Consider the following 12,457-nt stretch of genomic DNA (forward strand, 5'->3'; position numbering starts at 1 on the left):
TCTGACGCGTTCGCAGACCACGATCCCCGACAGGCCCCGCGCCTCTTGCGTCGCCTCACGCAGAGCCTGCGCGGGGGGCGGGGCTGCGGGCGGGGAGGGGCGTCCACAACGGCTCCCGCGGCGGTTCGAACTCGGTGTAGTTTCGGTTCTCTGGTCCCGCGCGTCGTGTGCCTGGCCTTTCCACGCCCGAGGCCGGGAAGAGGGTCTGAGGCTTCCAAACGCAGACGAGAGCGCGGCGTGCGCTGTCGTCGGGTGGGTCTCTCTCCCAACTAGGACTTGGGGGGTCAGCGACTGCTGCTTGGAGGGTGGAAACAGGCCTACCTCGGGGAGTTTTGCTCCTTTCCCTCCCCGCACCCTCGGACGCGCTTAGTCTGGTCCTGGCTGCCCCTGCTGCTCTGCAGGGTCGTATTTTAGTTGAGGAAAAATCCAAGAGGAAGATGTCTTGTTTTCCTCCGCTTCCAGATGAACGTAGGATTAATTCTGTCAAATTGAGCGTACTTGATACAGGACAGAAGATATGATCTCCTTCCAAAATGAGGAATCTTTTTCGACTGCAGCCCATCCTGTTACATAGAGGGGGTATAAAGAACACTTGTTGATGGGTGTGCGTGTGTACAGCTACAAGCACGTTGTTACTAGGGCCCAAAGATGTTGTCAGGGCCTGTAGGTGGCATGCTGTCCTTTTCCACATATGTACAGGCAATGAAGATAGACTTTTATAACTACTCTAAGTTGGAGGGAAGAAGAATCTTCATTTGACATTAGGTGGCCCACTAGAAAAATGAAAATATTTTATATCAAACGTATTCATTGATAAGAAGGATTAGACAATTGTTACAGTAAAGCACACAGAAGATGTTGGATGTAAAACCTGATTTAGTTGAAACATAATATCGAATGGCATTTTAGAATTTACCAAACTTTCTCTACCTTTTTTCCTTCACCATCCTGTTGAAGGTAGAGATGTCGGAAGGATAAAGCAGAATGGAGACCTAATCCATTGACTTTATCTAGGAGAGACTTCTCCCTTAGGCAGAAGCAAATTAGTGGAAACAAAAGGAGAAAGAGGATAGAAACATTTTCTCTAAGATTACATAGCATCTCATTTAATTTCCTGCCTCATTTTCTTCCAATAAGGTGAGAATTTTCTTTTTAATTTTCCTCCTTACATCTGAGAAATTTTGAGTGGGGAATAAATTTGTCATAGTATTTTAGCTGGATGAAAAGTCAATTTAGTAATCATTTTATTCGCTGACACTGTAGAGCTTCTCTAAGTGCCTTACAGTCCTGAACATAATACACAGGACTCCTAACCTTTTGGAGCTTGAGATGTGGTCAGAATTCTAGAAGGGTGATGAAAGAGAGATGCTACAATGACAAAGACAAATGGGATCTGAAAGAGGAATGTAATGTTAAGATTATGCAGAAAGATCTACAGCAGTAATAGAGATTATAAATCCTTAGTTTTTATTGTCTTAATTATTAATGATATGTAGTTTACTACATAGTAATTATATGTATTAATTATTAGTAATAAAATGTAGTCCTTTATCATGATTTTTGTATGCTAAGGTATTTAGTAGAGAATTTAACAACCCTAGAGATACTCATCGGTTGAAGAAACAAAAGCTTTCTTCGTATATTTCTGTGAGTTAACCTGCCAAGTGTCATTTTGATCTCTGTTTTTGTGATGTGAATGTGAGTGTTTTTTAAATTTTATAACGACTGAGGATGAGAGAATGGGATAAGCTTTACCTGTGAATAAATTGCCTTTAAGAAAATATGAATTAATGTAATGACACCAATTTTATCAGATGTTCAGAGCTTGTAACGTTATTATTTAAGTTCAAACACCTCATTTTTGAAATTGATCTACAATAAATTAGAAGATAGCAATGTGACATAATTAAAGGTCTTTGGATCCTGATGACCTAGGTTCAAATCTTGTTTCCACCATTTACAGTTAATGTGACCTTGAGCAAGTTGTTTAATTTCTCTTATTCTTAGTTTCTTCATCTTTAACGTGGAATAAAAATACTTAGTTCACACAATTGTTAGAAAGATTAAATGTGCTTAGAAAAGGGAAACTAAAATAACTAGACTTGGGTTATAATGAAAAATTGATTCATTGAAGTTCTGTCAAACTTTCCATTATGGCTTTACACTTCAGAGAAATTCATTGTTACTGGGTTTTTTGTTTTATTTTAAATTACCACGGAAGATTTCACAAGAGTTGAAATAGAAAAATAAAGAGTTGGATTCTATTAGTGTGAGAATATTTTAACTGACACCGCAGATTCTTTCAGGCAAAATGCAAGAAATTTATTTCTTTTTTAAAGAAATGGAATCTAGATCATCAGACTACTATAGTAAAGACAACGAAGAAGAAAGTTTGCTTGCAAATGTTGCTTCCTTAAGACATGAACTGACGATAACAGAATGGAGTTTGCAGAATTTAGGGGAAGAATTATCCAGGTAAGTAAGTAAAATCACATATAGAATTCAGAATGTAAAATGTATGAATTTCATTATTATGTATTGTGTTTCTAATATGCCTCTAGAATAGAAAATAATATTCTGTAATTTTGGATATTACAGTTTAGGAAAAAATAGAAATATTAGAGAAGCATTTACATATTAGAAAACACCTTTAATATATTTAGGATTAAGAGTATAAAATATATGTTTGGGCTTAATTAGTCTTTTATTATTATGACTATTTTTTGAATCTTAGGTAATCCTAGCATAAAAGCTCTAGAAATGCATGAGTTGCTAGTTTAGAACTAATTATAGTGTATTTAAAAATTTAAACATTGCCTTTAGTTCATAACCGTGAGTCTGATTTCCAGCAGCATTTCAGAAGCTTTTCTTTCTGTTTTTTTCTTAATGTATAGAAATTTGGAGTGAATACTTAAACTAAGAACTAAAATGTATTTTTTCTTTTTTCTCTAGTGTTAGTCCAAGTGAAAATTCTGATTATGCCTCTAATCCCTCAAGGTCTGAAAGGCTCCTTCTGGAAGATCTTTCTCAGCCTAGCCAGCTTGGACTTTTGAATTACTCATCTTATAAAAAAGTTTGTAAAATGCCCAGTAGCAGTACTGATTTTCAAAAACAGCCAAGAGAGAAGGTTATTGTTTTTAGACCTGTCTGCATAAAAGTAGTTGTAGTTTTAGACCTGTCTACTTAAAGTACTTTTTCTTTGAGTTTTTTCTTTAATTGCTTTCTTCACGTTTTCCATAGTCTTTTACTGTAGTGCTCAAGACTCATTGAATTTAAATATAGTGGTTCTTGTTATGTCCTAACAAGAAAGTAGTTATTTTGGTGTATTACTCTATTTATAAATTTCTGTATTTATTAATTTTTGCAATTAAATGTCTTCTTTTCTTAAGTAAATTAGTATAGCATGTACCTAATAGGTAATCAATTATTTATTAAGCGGTTAAAGTATCCTTACTGTTTACGCCAGATCAGGTGCTATATGATTGCATGACAGTATTCTCCTTTCATTATCCCTAAATTTTGTGGATGATCTTAGAAATCTTTCCTGGTATGGAACTCGCTCCCTCTCTCTCTTTCTTATTCAGTCATATTATCTCTTTCCCTGTGTTTACCCCTCTTCCTTACTCAACCCTTTTATCTCCCTTTCCACTTTCTTCTTCCTGTTCTTTATTACCTCTCCCCCTATCCGCACCAGCACATGTATATACATGTATGGTTGCATATCTACATCATAATCTTTTTTGATAAAAATTTACTTTTCCCACTTCAGAAAGCCAACACTTGAGAGGTTTTCTTTTTTGTAAGGAAGCTATCTGAGCCTACATTTTAGAAAATGAATTTAAATTCCATGTCTTCAAAGATTATGTAGTTCTTGGAAATTTGATCACTATTCTCATTCAAATTGCTGATGATTTTTATTATATATATGCCTTAGTTGAAATCATTGTGTTTTACCCTAAGAAAAATCAAAAGACAAATGACAAATTGGAAGGGAAAAAAATTAGTAATGCCTATTAAAGACAAAGAGCTAATCTCTTTAATATGTAAAGAGCTCTTAGAAAGAAGAAAAGATCAACAACCCAATAGAAAAATGAGCAAAAGACATGTGTGGAGAAGGAAATTAAAGTGATCTTGAAACAAATAAAAAGGTGCTCAGTCTCACTCATAATGAGAGAAATTCACAATGAGACTTATACTTACCAGTTCTCACCTATCCAATTGTTAAACATCCAGATGTTTGACGCTGTATTTTCTTGGTGAAATTAGGGGAAAATAGGCACTCTCCTACATTGCTCGTAGGAATGCAAATTGACACAACCCCTATGGAGAGGCATTTAGTAATGTTTGCGAAAATCTCAAATGCATTTGCCCTTGACTACTTGGAAATCCCATTTCTAGAAGACTATCTTCAGGTACACCTGCATAAGTACAAAATGAGGCATTGTTTGTCATAACAAAAGATTATAAATAGCTCAAGTGTCCAGTAATAGGGGATTGGTTGAATAAACATGCAGTGGAAACTGCAGCTGAGGGAGAAAAAAGAGGAGTTTCTCACTGTATTGATTGTGGAGAGATTGTCAGGATATATTGTTCAAGTAAAAAAATGGAAGGTACAGAATGAGATAGTATGTTAGTTTTTGCATAAGAAAATGTGGAGGTCGGGTAATTTGTATTGCTTGTATATGCATGTGGAAACACTAGAAGACTAGGTTTAATTAAGACTCTAACTTAATAAAATTCTATATAAATGGTTTCCTATATTTTGCTGTATGATCAGTGTTATACAAAAATTTATAAACAAGAAAGTTATAAGAATGGTTATTTACCTACTAAAGATGGGAATGAGACTTCTGTGTGTTCTTTTTCTTATATATAGTTTTGACTTTTGAATTGCATAAATATAGTACTTATTCAAAAAAAATTAAATCATGTTTTGAAACTTTAACCCTCATGAAAACAAAATAATTTATTATAAAATATATATTCAAAAGTGTATAGTAGATATATTTGTACAGTTTAAAGAATTTATCCATTATCCATATTATTGTTGGTGGATGTTTGGGTTCTTATTGTCTCTTATGGACAATGTAGCTGTGAATATTTGTGTATCTTCAGGTGCAAAAGTACCAAAGTTTCTATCAGATTTATACCCAGAAGTACTATTGTTGAGTCTTAGCATGTTCAACTTTTCCAAAGTGTACCATTGTTTTCCAAGCTGAACTTATTTATGTACACATCCACCAGCAGTGGAGGAGAGAGCGCTAATTGTCCTACATATCTTCACCAACACTCTCTAAATATTTTAACTCATTTTCTGATCAACTTAGTCATTTTATTGATAATGGTTCATCATTTTCTGTTAATTGCATGTAATGCGTAATGAAGCAATCCAAAATAGATTGTACTTTTTCATTTTTCAGATGTCTTTTTCATCGTCTACCCCCATGGATCAGGAGATCAAAAGTCTTCGAGAGAAGCTTAATAAAGTTAGGCAACAGAATGCTTGCTTGGTCTCACAGAATCATTCTTTAATGACTAAAATAGAATCCATCCACTTTGAATTAACACAGTCAAGAGCAAAAGTATGTTTCTTGAAGTGATGACTATGCCAACAGAAAATAATTGTAATCATTTTAAGATTTATAGTTAGAAAAATATTCCTTGTATTGCCTTAGTGTGTTATGTATAATAACTTTAATTATAATGTAGTATCAACATGTTATGGAATCAGTGTTATATGAGTAAATATCTGAAAATGATTTAGGGAAACTTGTATAGTCTTCATTTTTATAAGTCAGAGCTTGTTAAAATCTTAAGATTGCCAATTCATCTGGTTTTATTTTTTTGTACAAAGGAAATATAGCTTATTTATCCTCCCTTGTTCTCATTGTTGAGAACTTTAAAAATAGAAAAAAGAATAGGGAGAAAGATCACCCAGGTTCCACCATCTGGAAACTACTTTATTGGTTTATTACATAGTTGAATCCAAACTGTTTGAATGGTTTTCTTTTTCGCTGTGTTTTTTACTTCATACACAGTCTAAGTATTATTTTTTGACGCATTTACTCAGCTTTTCCAGCGGTCATATTTTATGGTAACATTATTTTTCCTTATGTGATTATATCATAATTTAATTAATCACTGCACTATTTAAGTGATTTCCTATTATTGGCTATATGATTAGTATTATACAAAAAGTTAGAATAAACAAAAATGCCCAATAATAGAGGCATGGTAAAGTAAATTATGATCTATCCATATAATTGCTACAAAAAATTTTTTTTGAGATAAATATTATCAGTACTGAGATGCAAAGTTGTTTAACTTTTATAGAACATTGTGAGGTTTAAATGATATATATGTGAAAAGGCACTTAGAACTGTGTCTGCACAGAGTCAGCACTCAAAAGCTCTTACTTAATATATTTAGTGGTAGAAAAACATTACAGAGCAACGCACACACAATGATCCCAGTTTTGCTTTTTATGAAAAGAGCACATTGTATGTTTGGGTGTATGTATGTAGATATCCATATGACGTTTGTAAGGATGGAAAGATTGTGCTCCACGCTATTGTTGATGACTTTGAGAGGGATTGGAAGGTCGTAGTGAGGCTTCTGCTATTTACCTTTATAGATGTATTGTTTTAAGTAGTAGAATTATGGGAGATCTTTTTTTTTCTTTTGTATTTTTCAAACAAGACAAAGTACTATTGGGGATAATTCTAGCCTAAGGAGAAAAAATGCTGCAATGAACATACAACTTTTTTGGTGTTTGGTGTTATTTCTAGGATACATTTCCAGAATGACCAAATCACAGGGAAAAGATTTTTTCAGGCATTTACTACACTGTTTACATTCAGTATTTTACTGATTTTTTTTTTTACATTTCCACATTTTTTTATTTCTTTGAGGGAAAAATATTGTTTTGTTTCTTGATTTCTCATGAGGTTTACCTTTTCAATGTATTTGTTTGCCATTTAGATTTCTTTGTGATTTGTCTATTCATGTTTTCTATTTATTATTTTAATTTTTTTTCATCTACTATAGATAACTCTTTTTAAAGTCATACAGGCTTAATTATTTAAAGTCAAAGAGATATTAAGAGAGTTTTACTATAAGTACTGAACTAAGAGCATTTGTTCCTTTTAGGATATAGACACACCAGTAGTTATTTATTCTAGGCAGTAAGACAGATATTTGTATTTTACTTCCCATATCAGCATTTTCTAAATTGCCTAGGAAAGTATTTTTTAGTAAGGCTGCTTTCTCCAGGGCAGGTCTCAGCTTTTGATGTTGCATAAATGCGACTATTGGAAATGTTTTGCTACAATATCCCATTGGTACCAACCAGTATATTCCTAATCTACCTTTTGGCAATGTTTGTAGTTAGACTTCTGGAACCTGGCATCCTTTTCTTTCTGAGCTTATTGCTCTCCTGGGACTTCTCTTTGATGTTCTTCCAGGTTGGATCTACTGTTTCCTGGATCCCATGTCTTCTTCCTTCTTGGTTTCCTCCTTCTTTAATTGGAGCATATTTTCCAGAAGCTTCCTTGCCTGTCTGATATGTCTTAGTTTCTCCCCCACACTAGATTGAATTCTAGGTTGAAAATTGTTTACCTCAGGATTTTTAGGACATTGCTTTCTTGTCTTCTGTCCTCCATTGCTTCTCTGAAAAGTCTGATGCCATTGTGAATCAATTTTCTTAGCGTGTAACCTTTCTTTTTCCCATTTGTTTTTCCATTTATGGTAGTTTTTAGGATCTTCCCTTGGTGTTTTAAAATTTCACAGTAATGTGTCTTTGAATGGACCTTTTATTCCCCCTTGTGCTAGGTACATAAGGACCCTTCCAGGCTGGAATCTTGTGTCCTTTGGTCCTGGAAATTTTTCTTGTGTAATCTCTTTGACAATTTTCTTCCCTCTGTTTTCTTTGTTCTATCTTTCCTGTTAGGTAAATGTTGAATCACCTGAATTGTTCCTCTAAATGTTTTAAGTATTTTTTCTGGTATCTTCCATCTCCTTGTCTTCCTGTGATACTTTTTAGATTTCCTCAACATTATCAGCCACGTTTCCATTGAATTTTTTGTTTTGGCTGTCATATTTTTTCATTTTCCAGAGCTTTTTCATGTTCTCTGGTTGTTTGCATTGTGTTTGATAACATCCTGATGCAATATCGTCTTTTAGCTCTGAATATTTAGTATTTGTGTGTGTGCTTGCCTTGCTTGCTGCCAGTTGCTTTTTTCTTTTGTTTTGGCTTCTCACTTTCATGTTCAAAGCTTTTTAGAGAGTTAGTATTTTGGTTATGATGTTGAAAAAAAAGGCACTTAAATGCTGTTTGGAAGCTCTGTGTGCAAAGGTGAAGTTTGTTGTCCAGTCGTTTTCATTTGTTGGTGATGATTGGAGAGATGGCTCTTTTGTAGGGAGACACCCTCCACCCGATCTGATCAGTACGTGAGGTCTTTTTCTTTGGAGCTGTTGAGTTTCTTCAGCAAAGAATCCTTTGATTCCCCACCTGTAGGTTGGCCCTAAGTGAGATGGAGTAGGAAGCTGCAAGCTGTTTTGTGTTAATCGCTTTGTTTATAACTCTACCTCGTCCCTGCTCATAATTCTATGTAATGTCCCAGAGTCCCAAACATTTCCTGTTCAATTTCTCCACATAACAAACCTACTATCTCTTCTTAGTAGGCAATTACCTGACTATTGGTGTTCTGGGAAAAGGAGGGTTGACTTATCAACAGAGATTTTGAACTATATCCAAGGTTTTCTATCCTGCACCTCATCCCTGCCCTCTGTTGTACCTCATGCCCCTTTTTTCACTGATAGTTCTCATACTGGTATTCTCTTAAGATAACATTTGTGTTGTGGATTCCCATGCTGCTATTTGTTTTTCAGGTTGTAGGATTACTATGCTTTTCTGTATTTTCTAGATTTTCTCTAGTAAGCAAGTATTCTAAAATTAAGTTTTAAATTATCAAGACATTCAATAAGTATTTTCTTAGATAATTTTTATGATTTGGTCTTTTATAGTTATTTTTCTAATTTATATGAAGTTTATCTTCCTAGATGGTGTCAGTAGAGATTCTTTGTTTTCCCCCAAATAGCTAACCAATTATCTCCCCCAAGTAGCTAACCAGTTATCTTGGGATGTTAAGTTGAAGGTAATGGCGAGAGCTTACATGCTGAGACTGGCTTATGATGACGTGCCCATGTAAATGTTGATCAGAGGAATATATGTGATGAGCTTCATATTTGACCAATGATTGGAGAGTTCTATTGAATCTCCTCATCAGACAGTAAACGAAACGGAGGACCAAGTAGACTAATTTATTTTCTGAAAGAAAGTGCTCTAAAAGTTGTTTTTTGTTTTAGGTTTCTATGCTTGAATCTGTTCAACAACAGGCAGCCAATGTGCCAATCTTAGAAGAACAGATTATAAATTTGGAAGCAGAAGTTTCAGCCCAAGATAAAGTTTTGAGGTAAATATACTTTTCATAGCTTTAAATTTTTTATTTCCTACTTCTACTTTTTCATATATCTTGTCCCCCAGCCCAATAAATCTAGAGTGGCCTATAGACTGTCTTAGAACATGTTGAATCTTTTTTCAGTCCATCATAAATCCTCTTGGCTGCAGGATGCATGCAGTATATGGGGGCTAAAAAAGACTAAATCTAAGCTGGATGCTTATTTACATGCTTTTATTAAACAGGAACTCATTCATTTCTTGCCTTACATAGTAATGTATACTCAGTGCTTCAGTGGGAGTTCAAGAAATAAAATACAAGGAATCAGGCACTTTATAATTTATCTTCCTCTTCTGCTTTGAATAAAATGAGGAGTATATGCATACTAAATAGCACATTACTCCATTTTAGTGATTCTCAAAGTATAATTCTGAGACCAGCAGTATTAGCATCATCTGGGAACTTGTTAGAAATGCAGCTCTCAGGTCCTATCTGAGACTTACTGAATCACTAACTCTGGGAGGTAGGACCCAGCAATCTGTATTTTAACAAGTCCTTCAGAAGATTCTGACGCACAGTAAAGTCGTCTTTCATGACTATCAGAATTTTGTAATTTTTCTTTGTAATACATATATTATTTTAAGTTTTTTCCTAGGTATTTTATATATTTGGTTGTTGTAAATGTGTTCTCGTTCTATTCATTGATAGAATATAGAAATGCTATTGCTTTTTGTATAATTATTTTGTAAATGGACTGTTTGTCATACTCTTTTATTAATTCTAATAATCTTTCATTTTGATTCTCCTGGACTTTCCAAGTAGTAATGATATCAGAAAAAAAAGAAAATTTTGTCTTTCCTTTCCAAAATTTATACTTACTACTTTTTTATTTTTGCTTTTTGCAACTGACAGAAAAATCATTGGATTTAGTGGTGATACCAGTCATTCTTAACTAGTTTCTGAACTATATGGTAATGCTTCTAGTATGTGACCATGATATAGGATATAAACTGTTATTTCAAATATATTTATCATTTGATGGCAGTATTCTATTATTCCTTCTAAAAACTCTTAGTTGACAGATGATAAATAAACCTTTTCTCTATCTCTTATTAAATATTTGTTTGTCTTAGGTCAGTGATTTAAACTAATAGAAGTCCTAATGTTGAGCTATTCTTGCGTACCTGGAATAATTTCTTTAATGACCTTTACAAAATATCCTTTATTCTGTAGGGAGGCAGAAGATAAATTAGAGCAGAGCCAGAAAATGGTGATTGAAAAGCAACAAAGTTTGCAAAAGTCCCAAGAGGAGTGTATAAAGTTGAAGGTGGACTTACTTGAACAAAGTAAACAAGGGAAGAGGTATGTATTTTTAAAGCAAATAATTGTTTTTATAGAAGAAAAAAAGAATATATTACCTATTTAAAATTGTAGCTAATTTTTGAAGTGAAAAAATTTAAGAAATTTGACAGTAGAATAGGTTAAAGTTCTTTTTTTTATCCATTAATTTCTTTTTCATTTTCGATTAAAATTTTCATGGGTAGATTTTATGTTATTGACATTCTGGATTGGGATTAATTCTAGAATCCTGATAATGATTATCAATGTAATAATATTTACTTATTTCTGAAATTAAATTGTATGACCTGTATAAAATTCATGAAAAAGTGTGGTTGGGTCTTCCTTTAGGAACACAAAAGTAATGCAAAAGTATCTGTTTTGTATAAACCACATATTAAGATAGAGTTTTGGAAGTAACCTTGACCAATGAACCACTAACTTTGAGTGTCAATTAACTTTTAAACTAAGAAGGATTTAAAATTTTTCAGTTTAAAATAATGAGATTTTATAATATAACAACTTTTACATGGGGTAAAATCGTAATCTGGGGGGCTGGCCCATGGCCTAGTAGTTAAGTTCAGCATGTTCTGCTTTGGCAGCCCAGGTTTGGTTCCCAGGTGTGGACCTATACCGCTTGTCAGTGGCCATGCTGTGGTGATGAACCCCAGATACAAAATAGAGGAGGATTGGCACAGATGTTAGCTCAGGGTGAATCTTCCTCAAGCAAAAAAAAGATTGGCAACAGGTGTTAGCTTGGGGTGAATTGTCCTCAGCCAAATAAAGAAACTATATATATGTGAGATATATATCTCTCTCTCATAATCTGTATTCTTATGTTCTTTTAAAACAAAAAATATATTCAAAAAATTTATACTATGATATAAATAAGATTACAAAGAAAGTATTTTTTGAGAAGTGGTCATAAATAGGTTAAGTATATGTTTGCATGTGCATTTAAACTTCCAAAAACCACTCAAAACCCATCTATGAATCATTTTTCATTAAAAAGGGCTTGGAAGAACATTTTCTTAGGAGCATTTGGTTAGTCCAGTTCAAGTTACAATATATATTTGGTAGGCAATATTACTTAGTGGAAATGTTTAGGTTTTGGAGTCAAACAGCCAGATTTTACCTCTTAGTAGCTTTATTACCTTGGGCAAACTGTTTAACTTTCTTGAACACTAGTTTGTTCATCTATTAAATCAAGACAATATTATCTTGATATAAGGGTTAAATGAAGGAAATGTAAAGTGTCTCTTAAATAATAAACACTATCAAATGTAGCTATTGTAAGTTTAAACTGTGTGGTTAAATATTCTAAAATTCAGACTTTACCTATTCAGATAAGCTTCTTGTACATGGTTATTTAAAATAGTGAGATCATAATACATGAAACTAGTTTGATAATATAGCTAAGAAAAAGTACAGAGGAGGAGCGACTAGTTCTCTCTGTAAAACTTACATAAGAGATAATGTTTAGGGTAGAGCATTGACTTTGCTTTCACAAGGTGAATTAGTGGGGATGGACACATTTTGGATAGCATGTGCAAAGGTGTAGAAGTGTAAAACATCATCATTGCTGAAAACTAAGGAGTTTTAGATACTTTTAAATGAATATGTGTAGTAGGAAATGAGACAAGAAAGACAGGCTTGGTCCA

At 33.7% G+C, this 12,457-nt stretch overlaps 1 protein-coding gene across 13 annotated transcripts in view; it reads left to right on the top strand.

Moving 5' to 3' along the window:
* The first annotated feature begins 59 nt into the window (after nt 1-59).
* CCDC18 (coiled-coil domain containing 18) overlaps nt 60-12,457 on the top strand; it is a 100,706-nt gene continuing 88,308 nt past the window's right edge. For 7 of the 13 annotated variants that reach the window (XM_070486843.1, XM_014865255.3, XM_070486841.1 and 4 more), the window contains exons 1-7: nt 60-252; nt 958-1,137; nt 2,340-2,475; nt 2,953-3,127; nt 5,421-5,582; nt 9,367-9,473; nt 10,692-10,820. In XM_070486843.1, coding sequence (XP_070342944.1) covers nt 2,342-2,475; nt 2,953-3,127; nt 5,421-5,582; nt 9,367-9,473; nt 10,692-10,820 — 707 coding nt within the window. In that variant the 5' untranslated portion in view covers nt 60-252; nt 958-1,137; nt 2,340-2,341. The remainder of the gene's footprint in view (nt 253-957; nt 1,138-2,339; nt 2,476-2,952; nt 3,128-5,420; nt 5,583-9,366; nt 9,474-10,691; nt 10,821-12,457) is intronic. The other 6 variants (XM_044748947.2, XM_044748951.2, XM_070486848.1 and 3 more) reach the window with 6 other exon arrangements.

This window comes from Equus asinus, chromosome 16 (genome assembly GCF_041296235.1).
Source record: "Equus asinus isolate D_3611 breed Donkey chromosome 16, EquAss-T2T_v2, whole genome shotgun sequence".
NCBI classification, from domain to species: Eukaryota; Metazoa; Chordata; class Mammalia; order Perissodactyla; family Equidae; genus Equus; species Equus asinus.